Source organism: Pygocentrus nattereri, chromosome 15 (genome assembly GCF_015220715.1).
Source record: "Pygocentrus nattereri isolate fPygNat1 chromosome 15, fPygNat1.pri, whole genome shotgun sequence".
NCBI classification, from domain to species: Eukaryota; Metazoa; Chordata; class Actinopteri; order Characiformes; family Serrasalmidae; genus Pygocentrus; species Pygocentrus nattereri.
In genome coordinates, this window is record NC_051225.1 from 17,425,949 (window position 1) to 17,444,030 (window position 18,082).

Below are 18,082 nucleotides of genomic sequence, written 5' to 3' on the forward strand. Positions count from 1 at the left end.
TAAGTTTCAGGCCACAGTGTTTCTGGTATGAGGAAACATATTAATGACCATTTCATATAATAACTTTCTGCGAGGGCGGCACGGTGGCGTGGTGGGTAGCGCTGTCGCCTCACAGCGAGGAGGGCCTGGGTTCGATTCCCCGGCCGGGCAACCAGGGTCCTCTCTGTGTGGAGTCTGCATGTTCTCCCCGTGTCTGCGTGGGTTTCCTCCGGGTTCTCCGGTTTCCTCCCACAGTCCAAAGATATGCAGTCAGGCCAATTGGACATGCTAAATTGCCCCTAGGTGTGAGTGTGTGAGTGACTGTCTGTGTCTGTCTGTCTGCCCTGCGATGGACTGGCGACCTGTCCAGGGTGTATCCTGCCTTCCGCCCGAAGACTGCTGGGATAGGCTCCAGCATCCCCCCGCGACCCTGACGGAGAAGCGGCTTAGAAAATGGATGGATGGATGGAACTTTCTGCGATGGAGCTTTTAGAGACATTAAACTCTGGTTCCATTCACAACCATTGTGAACAATTCTGACTCTCTAGAACGTCAACCACTCTGTATGATTTTATTTACACTGTAATGATTTAATTATGCAGACAGTTTGAAAAATGTAGTGATATAATTTAATCATTTATTAGTTAAAATTAATTATTCAAAAATATTGATTGAAATCTTCTCTCTGAATTGGCAATAATTACTTGCCTATTTTCATGATGAATATGCATATTTAAAATTCTCCTGCTGGCCTCTCTTACACTAAGAGCCTAATGGATGCATTCTGGGTGTTTGAATGACCAGTGCTTTGTTCTAGAGAAATTTACCTACACAGATTTCTTTACAGTGATAGTAATGGGAACCCTGAGTGCAATGTCTGCATCACAAATATAGCCGTTTTACATACTATCCAAAACTACTACAGGCTCATGTTTAGGAAGTGTGCAGGGTCACACACTATTAATCCGTCTCTCACCGACAGGCAGATAGATAGAAGTTTGTTAAGGAACTGTGTGTTATTTCTCTCTGCTACGCACTGTAATGCCAGCTTTACCTCACGGATTCTCCTTAATTTACTTAATGTGAATCCAATTAAAATTAATGCTGATGTGCTTTGGAACTTCAGCTCATCTCAAAGTGACTCGCTGCTGTAAAAAGAGAGTTAAAATGACAGAAGGTTGGCATTGAGCAGCTGAGTTAACTCTAATCTGCAGCACGCAAGTCTCCACAAAATGGCGGCAGAAGAAACTCATGAACGCACATGTTGTTAGTAACATTTATGATAATGACAAAGTAGTTCTCAGAAGATGTTGGGTTACTCAGTATCATATCATTTAATATCTGAGATTGTCATTATCCATCCATCCATTTTCTAAGCCGCTTCTCCCTCATGGTCGCAGGGGGTGCTGAAGCCTATCCCAGCGGTCATCGGGCAGAAGGCAGGATACAACCTAGACAGGTCGCCAGTCCATCGCAGGGAGATTGTCATTAAAACAGTCAATATTTGAAAAGCATATAGATTAAAATAGAATAGAAAGTAGATTATCAATAATCACAGTTTTTTTAACTAGAAAATATCAGAATTATTTTTAGATCCTGCACAGACCTTCTGTGGTGGCCTGTTTTAGTTTGAATGTCTGACAGTCCTGAACTTGGTTCTTTCAGAGAGTGAGAACTTTTCAGGTCTTAAGAACATCCTGCATTTCTGTAATTTCAGAATATCAAGAAATCAAAATGGAACTTTTCAACCTGTTAGTTCATTTTTCTGGTTGTATGAAGCTTCAATCATTGTATCATTTCCAAGACTAAATTCAGTTTTTTCTGTAATCATCCATGAAATTGAATTATAGCTGCTTCTAAAATGTCTTCTGACCTTTTATGACGTCACTGTGCGGCAGCAGGCAGAGAAATCATTTTAATCAATAATACCCCTTCCCACTCGTCATCGAACGATGAGACACTCCCTAATACTGTTTCACTAAGACAACGTCACGATATTGAAGAAAAAGGCTTTATGATTTCGATGGCACTTCACAGTCCGAAGCTTATGCTTAGCTGCTGATCAGTGTAATTGTGTTGGTGCAGCGAAACTGCATCATTATGACTTAGTTGGTGAGTGAGCTATAGTTCCTCATAAAGCTGAATGAATAAATAAGTGGAGTTCTCTGGAAGCCAGTCTGAGGTTGGGGCTCAGCTCGTAAACACAGTCATATAATCGATCATTTATGTGAGTCATCGACAGGCCTCAGGCCTGAAACCAGCTCTCGCTCTGTATCTCACTCTGTCTCTCCCTCCTTCTGTCTTCCTCTGTCCCTCATTCCCGCAGCGTTATTGAATGAGTATTTACCTGGGCAACTGGCATATTTACCCAGCTGGTAGCTCAAAGGGCAGGTATTGTTTGATGACATGTCTGTAGAAGTTGAGGGTGTTGTGTCTGCAGAAAGCAGAACAGTGAGAGATACAGACTATGACACAGCAGATCAAGTGTGAAAGTGAGTGTTAGCTCAGTGAATTAAGTGTGTGTTTCGCTTGTCTCTGTTTGTCTCCGTCATTAATGCAGAAACTAGCTAGACTGCAAACACTGAAGAATCGAGTTGTAGCTGCAGATTAAAGCTGAATCATCACAAAATGAAGATCCATTCAACCAACTTGCACCTTAATAAATCATTCTGGAGCTATTTTTAGTTATTCAGAATTACCCTTTGAATTTGCTTGGCAGAACAGAACCTCAACAGAAGATGCACAGACTTTAGTTTCCTTGGAGGGAGTTGTTGTTTTGGCTGGATTTGGACATCAGAAACTGTACAAGCACCAGGTTCCTCATAGTTACCATGGTGACAGGAGATGAGATTCTGTGGTCACTTGGATGCTCAGAATAATTCTCCCAGTGGAGAAACGTGGTGTGTCAACAGCGAAGATAATACATCCTTTAAATATAAATCTTTTATGCTTGTATATATTAACAAAAAATCCAAGTATTGACCACACCTGAACCTGTGGAAGTTCTTCGCCGCATCCGACACACTCTGGGCTACAATAACGCTCAGAACTCCTCCAGACTCACCAAGTTGACTTTCCATGTTATTGATTCTTTTTGGGTTTTTAAAATAATTTTTAATTCAGCAAATTAATTTGCTCCATGTTTTCCACTATTTGACTGCAGCTTTGAAACCCAGCTCCTCCCAAACACAGTGTGATTAGTAAGCTGTGCTGTGTGTGGGTCTGTGTCTCTTTGTGAATTTAACATTAATTTTCTACACATTGCAGGCTCACAGTGGGGCCATGTAAAATCAGTTTTGCACTAGGTCTTCTCATGTACGTACGTCTGTACCTAAGTCTGTCTGTTCTCTCCCACAGGCTGAGGCGTCAGCAGAACCCAGGCTTGTTTAGCAAGATGAGAACCTCGGCTTCAGCACGCTTCAGCCCTGATGACCCAGATGCACCCCTCAGTGACCCTGACGATGAGGAGGTGGAGCTGCAACTTCAGATTCCCTGAACGGCAGCCCCTGCGAATGTATAGTGCCCTCACCATTCTTCGTCCTGCATTTCAAACACTACTTTCATTTCACAACTGGGACCAAAAACAAGGCCAGCATACAAAAACTAGACGACTCTGAGGACTTTGAGGCGAACAGATTCTGATCTGATGTATGACCCTGTGGCTCCAGAACCAATACAGGTTCCCTATTGCTACCTGTGCAGAACTTTAAAAAGGCTGTGGTTGGAGGGAGGTTTGACATTGGTGTCAAACACATCCTGCTATCCCATTATCTCTCCATTACTCCTTCTTCCATTCTCCTGCATGTGAGTTTGTATGCTGCTCCAGTCCTGTCTGTTTCTGTTAAACTTTCTGTTACCATTCAGTTACGATCCGGCCATTTCCTCTCCTATTTTGCTCCATCTCCTCTTTTTCTCTTTCCATTTTCCACTTATGTCATCTCTCTATCTCAAATGCCCTCTTTTTTCCTCTTCATCTCAGACTCCCTCTCTCAGCTGACATTGTATTTCCAGAGCCAACCATTCAGAACATGGTGTTAATCTATCTTCCATGCTTGGTGAGCACATTGACTGAGCTGTGCTGCCATTAAGGGCTGGAAAGTGGACTTGTGTGGACCATATAAACGTTCTGTGGCTTTTTGTAGGTAAAACCATTTCCATTGTCTTTGCCTTTGTGCCAGTGTATTTGGGGTGGATTGTGGGTGGGGGGAATCAGAGAGATGGCAGTGGGATTCCTTTTGTTAACCAGAGTGCCACATAAGGGAATATTTTAACCTTTGTTGTGTTGATTCTGAGTTGGCAGAATCCGTTTAAGCAATAACACCCTTTGCTGTAGAGACCTCATCAGTTGGGACCAAACGGGGACATTTTTACTGGTCATATTGAAAAAATATTTATCTTTTTTTTTTTTTTTTTTTTTACATAATTTGATCTATTAGTGTTTTTGTATTTAGCACTATAAATGTTAAGTGTGTATATACTGTGTGTGTCTCTTAGACGCAAAACTGTGAGAGACCACCCCTAACTTATTTCATTTCCAGCCAAAACCACCAAACGTCACTTTTAGATGTTTCTTAGCAGATTACCTACAAAATGATGCAGTTGCGTAAGTAATGGGAGTCAAAATAACATAAATGAAAAACAGAAGTTACAAAATGAAAGTCTAGAAAGTGATTAAAAGATAAACATAAAAGAGAAAAAGCTCTGTTGAGGGCAAAGTGTGAACCTACCAAATACAGAAGAAAAAAAACTTTGTCTCAGAGGTGTCTTTGTAATTTTCTTTTAAATATGTTTTCCGTTATTTTTTTACCCTGATGCTGAAAAGCTTGTTCTTCAGGGATGTTTTTGACTGGAAATAAATTAAATGAAGATTGGTCTCTGATTTTTGCGCAGTGTTGTATTTGTTCCTTGATGCTTTTTCATCTCCATCCCAAGAGTCGCATTGCCGGCTTATTCCCTCCAGTCCAGTACAAAACGCAAGGCTCTTGTCACTTTGACTCGCTGTAGCATAGCATTTTCTAAACTAAGCTGAAGAGGCTCCAGCTGTGGCATTTTAAGTTGCCCCTTTTGAAGATATTGCTGTATAGCTGCAAGCTAGCCGGGACACAGAGATCAGGCCAGTCCTAGCTTGACCTCTCTGCCACTCACACAGCCTTATCTAGCGTGTGACATGCCTAACAGGTACTGTGAGATAACTAGAGCTAAAACAAAAGTCTTTGGTGTCAGTACCAGGGTTGAAGGACTAGAGATCTGTTAAAAGGCTATCTGATGCTGTCAGACTGGACCACCAGGGGACAGCCTGTAAGAGGGCCATCATAGCAGTACGTGCTTTGGCTGGAGCACACAAGTCATTTTTGATCTGCTTTGTTTTGTACTTCAGATCCCAGGTTGCGAACTCCAGCCCACACTGAACGGTTAAGTTTTTTCTCTGTGTTTATTCAGCTCCGTGGTGAATTGTCAGGCCCTCTGTGAGATGAATCAGATGCATTAAAGTACAGGAAACCATCAAACCATACAGTACTGTAGGCCTCCAAGGCTGCAGCTTGACACTCCTGCTTTAGGTGGTCCATTTGGAGAATTGCTTCCCTCCATCTGTTTTATGTCCTGTACGTGTCTCTGTTCCCGAGCTGCTCTTAATGGGCTGCAATGGCTCAGTTTGGCTTGGTGCATGTGAGGGGGCCACAGTAGCGTTCTGGACCCAGCAGGGGAGCTGGAGAATGGGTCAGCACTGTAGATGGGTCAGCAAAAACAGGCCATTCAGCTAGGGCTCTGGTTAGATTAGGCAATCTGCTGCATTAAAACCCAGTTTAAGTGTGGGAGTCATTGATTGCCACAAGCTGCCTTGATCTGACAATGCAATGGAACGCATTTCACATGAAAGAAGCTCTAAATGCCTTGGCAGTATTAAGTCACATTTACTGTCAGACTAGTTGGTATAGCTGTCTTTTAATCTGGTATCTTTTAGTGTTGCTGGCTTGAAGAGCCAATAATGTTTGCAAAGAACTGAACAGTTAACCTGTGCCAACCGGAGAAATGTCCCTGACCTGAAATTTACCGAGCCTCGAGGTCCCTGAATGCTGATTACTCTTGGAGCATGTGTGTGGATGTGTGTACACACGCCTCAGTGACTCATGCTGGATCAGGTTGTGTTCAGGCTCATTGGCTACTTTGGCCATTATTGAGGCCCAAATTCCTGCTGTTTGGCAGAGCTCCAATCAGACAGCCATTTTGATGATGATATTGAAGAGCAAACAGCCCAGATTAGACCAATTACAACATAATGACCCGTATGTATTTCCCACCCCTTACTGTCTTCCGCATGTCCTGCTGTCACACTACTACTTTCCCTCTCTCTGTTCCTTGACTCAGAGCCCTAGGCTGGCTATTTACGTCACAAGAAACTCTTAAAAGTAAAGTGTGTTAGTTTGGGTTTTAATTTGTGCGCTGCTTCCTGATCTCCTGATCACCATGTCATTTCTTCCGAGACCTCCCCCTACTGTGATTGGTCCTAATCATTGTGTTCATTCTGAGACCTCCCCCTGACTGTGATTGGTCTTAATCACCATGTTGTTCTGAGACGACCTCCTGACTGTGATTGGTGCACTGCTCAAAATGGACTTCTGTTGGTGCTGAGATGTAAAGTTTTTCTTAAATTTACTTACAACAGCAGGTTCGGCAGTAGCTGAATGTCATTTTAAATGTATGGCCAGCACAAATATTACGATTTTAATGATAGACCCAGCTCTAGATGCTGGCAGATGCAGACCCAGATCTAGGTGCTGGAAGTATTCCAACTATATTGTCAAGAAAATTCAACTGAACAAAAATGTGCCTGTATCCTGTTTGTTGCCGTAACACCTGATAATGTGACTAGAGAAGCGTTTGTGTATTTTTTTTTATTATTTATTTAATTGTTTTAATCCATTTTATCTCCCCAATTCAGGCGTAAGCAGATATTCTCCATGAGAGAAATGAATGGTGTTCTTTGTAAATGACCTTCATTGTGTCCTTTCGTAAATTATTCCAAAGCCAATACTTTTTGTTTTACGTACATTTACTTCCTCAACTGTCACTGGATCCTCTGAATTTTAATGTCGTTTAGCAGTCAAAACAAAATATACTACAAAAACTAGTACTGCACAAAAACATTTCACATTTCATTAAAGTAATTCTACAGTTAAAATACACTCGTTTATTGAGTCTTGCTAATTGCCAATAATTTCCACCTGTTGTCTATTCCATTTTCACAACAGCATGTGAAATTGATTGTCAATCAGTATTGCTTCCTAAGTGGACAGTTTGATTTCACAGAAGTGAAATCCATACTCCATCACGTCTGTCACATGTGCTCAGTGTGAACCTGCTTTCATCTGTGAAGAGCACAGGGCGCCAGTGGCGAATTTGCCAATCCTGGTGTTCTCTGGCAAATGCCAAGCGTCCTGCACGGTGTTGGGCTGTGAGCACAACCCCCATCTTTGGACGTCGGGCCCTCATACCAACCTCACATGCACATTTGTGGCCTGCTGGAGGTCATTTTGCAGGGCTCTGGCAGTGCTCATCCTGTTCCTTCTTGCACAAAGGCGGAGGTAGCGGTCCTGCTGCTGGGTTTTTGCCCTCCTACGGCCTCCTCCACGTCTCCTGGTGTACTGGCCTGTCTCCTGGTAGCGCCTCCAGCCTCTGGACACTACGCTGACAAACACAACAAACCTTCTTGCAACAGCTCGCATTGATGTGCCATCCTGGATGAGCTGCACTACCTGAGCCACTTGTGTGGGTTGTAGATTCCGTCTCATGCTACCACGAGTGTGAAAGCACCACCAACATTCAAAAGTGACCAAAACATCAGCCAGAAAGCATAGGTACTGAGAAGTGGTCTGTGGTCCCCACCTGCAGAACCACTCCTTTATTGAGTGTGTCTTGCAAATCGCCAATGATTTCCACCTGTTGTCTATTCCATTTGCACAACAGCATGTGAAATTAATTGTCAATCAGTGTTGCTTCCTAAGTGGACAGTTTGATTTCACAGAAGTTTGATTTACTTGGAGTTATATTGTGTTGTTTAAGTGTTCCCTTAATTTTTTTGAGCAGTGTGTGTATATATATATATATATATATATATATATATATATATATATATATATATATATATATATATGTATATGTATGTGTGTGTATATACAGACAGACACTGCTTCTAGCTTCCATGTAGTAGTAGCTGTATTTTAGCTCCTTAATGACCTCATAATTTAGAGGATCCAGTAACGAGTTATGTTTGCCGCAGGGTGATGGCAACGATTCTCAGAAACACTGTTCATTTTTCTCACACAGAAAGTCGTCTGTCAACTGTTCTATGAGGACACAACTTCAGAGGCCTGATGGCTGTGGTAGTGCTGAACGTACTGGTGTGAGCTGTTCAAACATTGGAGCTGCAGTAGGTTTGCATAATTAAAACAATGCAGCTGATATTTTCCATCTCCATATCATATTATTTCATTGCAATGTACAGACACAGGGTATTGTTACATGCCCTATTACTGATGTGTGTGTCTCTCTCTCTCTCTCTCTCTCCCCCTCCCTCCCTCCCTCCCTCCTTCTCCCTCCACTTGTTTCTACCCGTGTGTGACCGATGCTGACAGTGTTTTTCTGTTCTGCAGTGTGAAGGGAGACAAGCTCCTGGCTGACACTCTCCTATCTAATGTGGTGTGTCCTCGCTGTACCTGCACTTATGGCTAATGTAGCAGGTCTTCATCTGAAACAGACCACAACTAAAATAACAGCCTCGCTTCTTCCCAGACCCTTTTATGACCTCCAATTATCTACATATCAAACTCTTCCCTGAGTCTATTTGTACTTCTGCTGAAATGGACATTGACACTGTTAAAGCACAAAGCCTTTAAAGATATCAATCTAATTCAGGATTGAGCTCAGAGTATTAGGCATTATAAGCATATATGAGTACCATGAGCGGTTTTGACAAATCAATGCCTGGTAGTTGAACTGTGAACCTCGTACCCATGATACTCTACCTCACACTTGGGCTTTGACTACTTTGTCAGTGTGCCAGAATTTAATGAGTTAGAGAACGGTACGCCGGTTATTCAAACTGACTTTTATCTCCAGGCTCAACAAAAGGACGCTGCGTGGTCCTGCAAGTTCCTATAATTACAGGAGTGTGCTGTTTGAACCCTCTCATACACAACAGGCCTAAATAATGTTTGTAGCGTATTTGATTACCAAGAACAGATCGTAATCATATATTTGGAAGGGCTGGTCTGTTGCCGGGGATGAGAGGTGGCTGCCACAACGTCTGTTTTTGCTCTGTCACAGTTTGAGACTTGCATTAAAGTAGGCAGGTGTGCCTATTAAGTGCTTTACAGAAGGAAAAATGGTTAATTCTGCCTTTTAATTTACTCCTCTTTTTAAAGCACCACTCTGTCCAAAATTAAAACAATGTGTAAGTCTTTTTTAAACATGTGTACTTGCCTCCTACAGTGGTGCCACTATAGTATCTACACTGTCAGGGTGGAATTGAACTGTACAGGTATACATGCGTCCCCCAAGGGCACAAACAATGTACATGTACCCTCAAAGGTACACCAACACTCTTAAAGGTCCAATAATATACATTAAATGAGTTTAAAGGTACACCCCTTTTACTTTCCCAGGGATGAGATACATAACCTTTTAAAAATAGAATAAAAAAAATCCAATGCAAAATGGTTCAGTTATGTTCCTTCACTCACGTTACTGAAAATATAAAAGGTAAATGTAGTCCCATATGGTCTGAAAGCATAGAGCAAGATTCTGTGGTTTAGATCACCTGAGCAGCTGCACATAAGACCAAGTTAACTATGCGAAAATGCTAAGTGTCCGCTGGAGTGGTATAAAGAGTGCCACCACTGGACTGGAGCAGTGGAAGCGTGTTCTCTGGAGTGATGAATCACACTTCGCTATCTGTCAGTCTGATGGACGAATCTGGGTTTGGCAGATGCTGGAAGACCGGAACTTAGCAGAACAGTAGAGTTTGGTGCAGGAGGGCTACTGAGTTTCTGTTTTTCAGGGTTTGGGCGCCTTAGTTCCAGTGAAGGCTTTGATATTGATATTCACTTTGTGAAATTTTAGGGAAAGCCCTGTCCTACCTGACTGAGCCCCTGGGCGCAATGCAAGGTCCTTAAAGACGTTTTGATGAATTTGGTGTGGAACTCCAGCGGCCGTCACAGAGCCCTGACCTCAGTCCCACTGAACACCTTTAGGATGAATTGGAACATCACTATCAAACTAGGCCATCTCATCCAACATCAGTATCTAACCTCACAAATGTTCTATTGACTGAATGAGCACAAATTCCCACAGACTCTCTCTTTCTTGAGGAAAGTCTTTGTAACACAGAGATACAAAATCATGAACACTGTCAAACTGTGAGGCTGATTGACGCAATGCTGAGCTACAGAATATTACACAATTTTACAAATAGCTTAATAACTGTTTTATTGTTTTAGGGCAGCATGCCTTGAAGTGATGTGATCTCTAGATGTGTGTATTATTAAATGAAAGTGATTTTAAAAAATAGAACATTCATAAGTTTGTCTGTATGCAGATGTATAGGCATATACTTCAGACCTCAGTCACCTCTTTTGGTTGCTCTGGTAGAACAAATGTGTCCCTCGAATCCGAGTCTAAATGTTTGCCTGCAGTTTTTCAGAAACTGCGTCTGATGTTGCAGACTGCGGCGGAGCTGTGGAGCTGCATCTTTAACAATATTATTGCTGCATCCTTTTAACATGTTTGATGTGCTACTTTAACCAACCCAAGGTAATTTACATTAAAACAAATAGAATGCGTGGTTTAATATTCAGAAGTCTTTCTAGGGGACGTGTGTGAGAAGTGGCTACAATGCTTCAAATAATTTATACATTGACAAAATCAAAGCTAACAGAGGGCTGTGTGTTGCACTTTGTGCTGAATTTCACATACAGTAAGTTTCTTTGATGATGGAGGGTGACGTTTGTGTTATTCCTGCTTTCCGTTCTCCCTCATTTCACCCTCTGTTCTTCGTATGAGGTATGTCCATGTTTACATTTATGGCATTTTGGCTGACGCTCTTATCCAGAGCAACTTACAGTTTGATCATTTTACACAGGTAGGCGAAGGTGGTGTTAGGAGTCTGGCCCAAGGACTCTTATTGGTGTAGTGTAGGGTGCTTACCCAGGTGGGGATTGAACCCCAGTCTACAGCGTAGAAGGCAGAGGTGTTACCCACTACACTATCCACTATCCAATCCAATGTTTGTGGCTGAGCGAAGTTCATTATGTTCATTTAGTAGCTGCTGTAATCTGCCTTTCTCATTATTGAGCCTAATGGCTCTGAGGCAGAGAAAGAGCAGATTAAATTTATCTGAGCATAATTATGTTAGGGACAGTCTGATATTCACTTTAAATGAAATGAAGTGAAATGAAATGAACCTTTATTGTCATTACACATTGTACTTGTACATTTGCGCAACGAAATTGGTTCACAGCCCCCCCTCCCCTCTTGGTGCAATAGAAATAGAAAGTTAAAATATAAAATAGAAAAGTTTTAAAGTATAAACAAATTAAATAACAGATTAGAGCTACGGTTAGCTATACAGGAGTAAGCATAAATTAACTAAGCTCTCCTATTTACACAATAATCTACGCGCGTCCCCCTGTGATTGATGTGTTCGACTTTGTGTGCATGTTTATGAGACAAAAGCGTAGCTACATTACACACATTCTGCATTTTTAGTTTCATTATTTCAACGTGCACAGTTTTCCCACAGGATGTCCGTCACGCTAATGTTCCCTGTGCATGACATACTGTCCTGTTGTGCTGATGTCATCACAGCTGGAGCCGCACAATTTAGGTGAAGTCCAGACGTTGTGCTTGAGGTGTGCTGCTCACTCACTGACTTGTTTGAAATAGGTGTGTGTTTACACTCTCAGGAGATGTCAAAATAGGTTAAAGAAGAAATATAAGTGATACATTTTCAGAAGATGGTGAAAAGATACAGAGAAAATGGAACAACCATGTATGACCACATTAGCACAACGGTCACCATCAGATAATCTGTTTAAAGCTTTCATCTAAAGGTCCACTCCAGCAGTGTTTCTGTCCATCCTTCCACTGTGAGGAGAAACGTAACGCTATTGGTCTGAAAGGATGAGAAACGGAAATAGACAAAAGGAAGATAATTTGCAAATCAAACAAAAAAGCTGTTGATGTTCTCTGACCAATAGACTGACCGTCCCAGAGCCCAGACCTCAACATCATCATGATGATGAATGTGTATGGGATGATTTGGATCATAAACAGAAAATGCAACCAGCTTCTAAGACAGATTGTTTATAAGTGTTTATAAGCATCATGGAAACACATCCCTGCAGATTTCTTTTCTCATTTTTCTTTGAAAAACGGAAAGCAAGTCTCCCAAAAGGAATGGAAATGCAAAGGCTGGACACACTGAATATGTGCTGAGCATGTTTTCTGACTGATAAATATAAAGCATAATTGGCCGGAAATAAGATGAATGAAGGCTTTTGTGCTTTAAATGTGGAAGGAACATTAATTAATGTAAGACTATGTCTTCAGCCATTAGCCCAATCAGATCAAGACAGTGATCGAGTGTTTATCATTGCTGGGTTCAGCTGGGCCAGATTTAATGACAAATGGCTGCTGGCAAAAAGGAGGAATACGATTCCTGTTTGTGTCCTATATGCAGCGCAAGACGGGCCAAAATTAGAGCCTTCCACCGTTCCATCAGCTGACATCTGTCCCAAAAATAACAACTCCGCACACCCCATACTTTGCTGTCAGCGTCAGGTTCGTTCAAGTCCCTGCAGAGGAGGAAAAGCATAGACAACTGCAATTGTTTTACTGGCAGTAAAAATACTGTTTGTCCCTTCTTTGATGAAAGATGCAGCATTTCCTCTCATACGAGTGTGGTACATCAAAGTCCCCACAGTGTTTAGCTCCACATCATCTTGGCTCTTTTGCCATCCTTACCAACCCCTCACCCCCATTGATGAGATGTGTTTGACAGTTGACCAGCACCATTTGAAATGTACAGATTGTCTGAACATGTAGAGTTTTCATAACCTCTTTCATGGCGTCCTGACCCTTGACCCACTTTAATGAAGGTGTAGGAGAAACACAAATGGGCTAATATGTGCCTGTCAATCACAGATGCCAGCATTCAAAGACCATTCAGACAGTTCATTATGACCAAAGCCAGGCTGAACTGTCAGTCATGGAATGAAGCAGAGACTCCTTTTCCTTTGTGAGCCTGGATGACTTTTCATTCATTGGAACTGAATATTTTCTGAAGACGGGCTGAAAGAGCTGTGATGTGTATTTACCTCAATCATGTCTGTTTTCACGCATCCTAGTTCAGATGTCATGAGTAAGATCAATAAAGACAGCACAGCCTACATGTCCCAAACGTCAAACTCTAGAACTGTCCTAGATTTGGAACACATACTAATTTTTTCATGAGACTGTAACGTTTACACTAACATGGATAAGTTACAACTAAATAGTGCATAAAGTATTGTAAGAAAGGAGGAGGTGAGGAGACAGGATGCAAGTGCAAGTTCATAGTTTTCTTATTGTCCGTAATGACCGTGGAGGAGAAAATCAACAAAGGATGAAACTAAATAAACGTGGAAAATAGAATAATTAGAAACTGAACTAGAAACAAACAGTACTTACAAAGCTGAGCAAACCAAGATGCCTGGGAACAATGAGAGGGCATAGCAACAAGGCGGAGCAAAGGTGGGGCAAGCGAGCAAAACAAGAGACAAGAACAAGACGGGAAGGAATTTTACAAGTACTGTCTGAGCTGAGGCTCCAAACAGTCACTCCAGTTGCTGAAATGTCCTTCTTCTCATAGAGAACATAAGACAAACACACATTGAGAAAACCTAAACTTTTGCTGCTGTTTTGCAGTGAAACTCCTCTAAAACCCCAAATCCCACAAATTCCTCTAGTCTGTTTTTAACACCTGGAGAACAAAGTTAGGGCTGCTGAAATTTTAAATGCCATATATATGTAATGTAACAATGTAGTCCTACAAAATGACTTGCTTTTTTCATTTTTTTCTAGTTTACATCAGAACCTGTCATATAAGTCAAGACTTCATGCTATAATTAGTCGAGAGACAATATATACATTTAACTGGACATGTTGGTGAAGGGAACAGAGGGGATGAAGAGGTGTTGGGTGTGTATGGTGTGAAAGACAGAAATGCGAAAGGTCAGATGGTTGTAGATTTTGCAAAGAGAATGGAAATGGCTGTGGTGAACACGTATTTTCAGAAGAGGGAAGAACACAGGGTGACATACAAGAGTGGAGGGAGGTACACACAGGTGGATTATATCCTTAGCAGGAGATGCCACCTAAAGGAGATTGGAGATTGTAAAGTGGTACCAGGGGAAAGTGTAGCAAGGCAGCAGGGTGGTTGTCTGTAGAATGAGATTAGAAACAAAGAAGAGGAAGAGAGTGAAGACAGAGCCAAAGATTAGATGGTGGAAGCTGAAAGAGGAGGATGGTTGCAGGCAGTTCAGGGAAAACTTGCAACAGGCCCTTGGGGGCAGTGAGGAGCTACCTGAGGACTGGGAAACTACAGCTAAGGTGGTGAGAGAAACTGGCAAAAATGTGTTGGGTGTTTCGTCTGGTCAGAGGAAAGAAGACAAGGAAAGTTGGCGGTGGAATGAGGAAGTCCAGGAGAGTATTCAGAAGAAGAAGGCAGCTAAGAAAAAGTGGGATAACCAGAGAGATGAAGGAAGTAGGCAGGAGTACTGTGAGGCTAGTCGCATAGCGAAAAGAATGGTGGCAAAGGCAAAGGCTCAGGCCTATGATGAGCTGTATGAGAGGCTGGACAGTAAAGAAGGAGTAAAGGGCTTGTATTGTTTGGCTAAACAGGGAGATAGAGCTGGAAAGGATGTACAGCAGGTTAGGCTAATAAAAGATAGAGAGGGAAATGTGAGTGAAAAGAGAGTGTTGAGTAGATGGAAGGAGTACTTTGAAGAACTAATGAATGACGAAAATGAGAGAGAGAGGAGGACAATTGGGGGAGAGATGGTGGATCAGGAAGTGCAGAGAATTAGTAAGGTGGAAGTGAGGGCAGCTTTAAAAAGGATGAAGAATGGAAAGGCAGTTGGTCCAGATGACATACTTGTGGAGGTATGGAGATGTTTAGCAGAGAAGGACTTTTTAACCAGGTTGTTTAACAAAATCCTGGAGAGTGAGAGGATGCCTGATGAGTGGAGAAGCAATGTACTGGTCCCCATTTTGAAGAACAAGGGTGATGTGCAGAGCCGCAGTAACTACAGAGGTATGGGAAAGAGTTGTTGAAGCAAGGCTAAGGCGAGAGGTTCAGATCAGTGAGCAGCAGATTTGTTTCATGCCCAGAAAGAGTACCACAGATGCAATTTTTGCATTGAGAGTGTTGGTAGAGAAGTACAGAGAAGGTCAGAAGGAGCTACATTGTGTCTTTGTGGATCTAGAGAAGGCATATGATAGGGTGCCAAGAGAGGAACTGTGGTACTGTATGAGGAAGTCAGGTGTAGCTGAAAAGTATGTTAGGGTGGTGCAGGACATGTATGAGGATAGTGAGACAGTGGTGAGGTGTGCAGTTGGAGTGACAAATGGTTTCAAGGTGAAGGTAGGGTTACATCAGGGATCAGCTTTGAGCCCCTTCTTGTTTGCAATGGTGATGGAAAGGTTGACAGATGAGGTCAGGCAGGAGGCTCCATGGACCATGATGCTTGCAGATGACATTGTAATCTGTGATGAGAGTAGAGAGCAGGTGGAAGTGAATCTGGAGAGTAGAGACAAGACGGAATACATGTGTGTGAATGAGAGGGAGGAAGGTGGAAAGGTGATGATGCAAGGAGTAGAGGTTGTAAAGGTGGATGACGTCAAATATCTTGACAAGATTAGAAATGAGCAGATCAGAGGGACAGTGAAGGTGGAGCAGTTTGGAGATAAAGCCAGAGAGGCCAGGTTGAGATGGTTTGGACATGTGTTGAGGAGGAATAGTGGATATATTGGTCAAAGAATGTTGGAGATGGAGCTGCCGGGCAGAAGGAGACTGCAGATTGGTTACTGCAGATCTTCACAATATAAAAGTAACATATACAAATTCAAACTCCACACTAAAACAATTACGCATTGGGTCTTTACTGTTATGTTATTATAAAGTTAAGTCTTGAAACGGTCCGGCGTCCCAGACGTTATCGACAGTTGAATGTTTAAAGTTTTCGACATGGTTGTTTAAATTTTTTTGGGGGTATTTTACTTGTTACATCCATGTGCCAACAGTAGGCATGTTGATTGGATGATGTTGACGAGCACATCATCACCTCCTATTGTGAGCTCCACCTTACAACGCATTCCACCGGTTCACAAATTTCAGTTTGTTCCCACCTACATTACAAGTTTGCATTCCCACTTACATTTGGCCCAAAATTTCTCAGATCGTCTCAGCCCTGTAAGGCTGGACTCTCCTTAGATCTTTAACATTTAAATCATTCAGCAAAACCACATATCATACAAAATGTTTTCAAGCCTAAGATCAGATTTGTTTTGATGGAACTGCAGTTTAGGAATTCAGTGAACGTGCTGAAAGGGAATTTGGTTACATTTGGTAGTTTGGAAGAATGAACTTTAAAGACATTTAAATGATCTTCTAATAACACACCATTCTGATAAATGTCCCTCACACTCTTCTCTCAGAAGTCTGCCTGCTTAGAGGAATCTATAGATACAAACAGCTCCCTGAATCTGCATTAGAGAACAGAAATCATTGCTGCTTGTTCTGTCTCAGGAAGCGTTGTCAGAATGTGTTGACGCAGCCGCCTCACTGAGACCATCCTTGGCCAAGCTGATCACATCGTTTGTACCTTCTAGCTTGGTCCTGTACAAAGGCATCTCACAGCAGAGGCTTCTGATCTGGACTTGATGGGGAAATAGGTGTGATTATGGATTTGGTCAACGTTGGCAGAGCTACTGAAAAATTAGTAGTTAGCTACTTTGTAGCTACATTCCCAAAATTTGTAGCTGCTACAATTTAGCTACTTTTTGAAAAGTAGTGGCTACTTTTTAGCTCTATTCAAAGCATGATTGTCAGAATGTTTGTGAATCTCCACCTGACACACCAAACAAGCCCAACAGACTCAGTGTGAACAAGACACTACATTTAATCATGAGCCAGAAAGAAACATAGCAAATATACAAAAATATCACCAAAAAGTGTAACCAACAATCAAACTTACACACTCAAAGGCGTGATCTCCAACAAACATGTAGATTAAATAAAGACAGCCAATCTTTCCAGGTTTTTCCTAACAAAAATCAACAAAAATAATACTCACTAATAATTAATACTGGCCAGACAACTTTGTGCAAAACATTTACTGTTGAAATAAAACTGCTCCAATTTTAACAGATCATTGAGATACAGACAGATTCCTTTTAAACTTCAGAAACACTTAAGCCTCAAAATCCTCATCAGTGACTCTGACACTGTGTGGGGTGGATCAGGCCTGAATAATCGCTCCACTGCTGCAGAGCTGCTGCAGCTCCACAGCAGAACTAGATTTCTAGGTAAAATAACATAATAGTCTTTTACTGTAAAATTGTTTTAACACACAGTTCTACACAGTTTTCACAATAAATGGTCTTAATGCTGGAGTTAATGTAGAACTGCTAATTCACCCTTTAACCCTGAAGATCAACATAGACTGTTGGTCACCATAGCAACATAGATAACGAGACGGCAAAGAGAGAGAAGATGAACATCAATAATTTGGAGTTGGACGGACTTACATTTATAAGCTCAGCTGGTTTCCTCATATGTTTAATCTGCAACAGCTTGTGAAGCTGAAGTCTCTTCTCTTTCTCCTGCTTTTCGTTCATATTTTCCTGTTCTACCTTAAATGGTGCAGCAGTACATTCTGGTGCCTCAGACACCCTTTAAGGTGGAACGGGACAGTTCGAACAAGAAGCTGGAGAATGAAAAGCGACTTCAGCCTTGAAAAAAGTTGAACATTGAGAGACATTTAACAAGAAACTTGCGGTGAAGTTT

At 41.9% G+C, this 18,082-nt stretch overlaps 1 protein-coding gene across 1 annotated transcript in view; it reads left to right on the forward strand.

Moving 5' to 3' along the window:
- The window catches only part of ccdc102a (coiled-coil domain containing 102A), a 120,649-nt gene extending 115,791 nt beyond the window's left edge, over nucleotides 1-4,858 (forward strand). The window contains exon 9 of the mRNA XM_017696500.2: nucleotides 3,337-4,858. Coding sequence (XP_017551989.1) covers nucleotides 3,337-3,475 — 139 coding nt within the window. The 3' untranslated portion in view covers nucleotides 3,476-4,858. The remainder of the gene's footprint in view (nucleotides 1-3,336) is intronic.
- The last annotated feature ends 13,224 nt before the right edge of the window (nucleotides 4,859-18,082 follow it).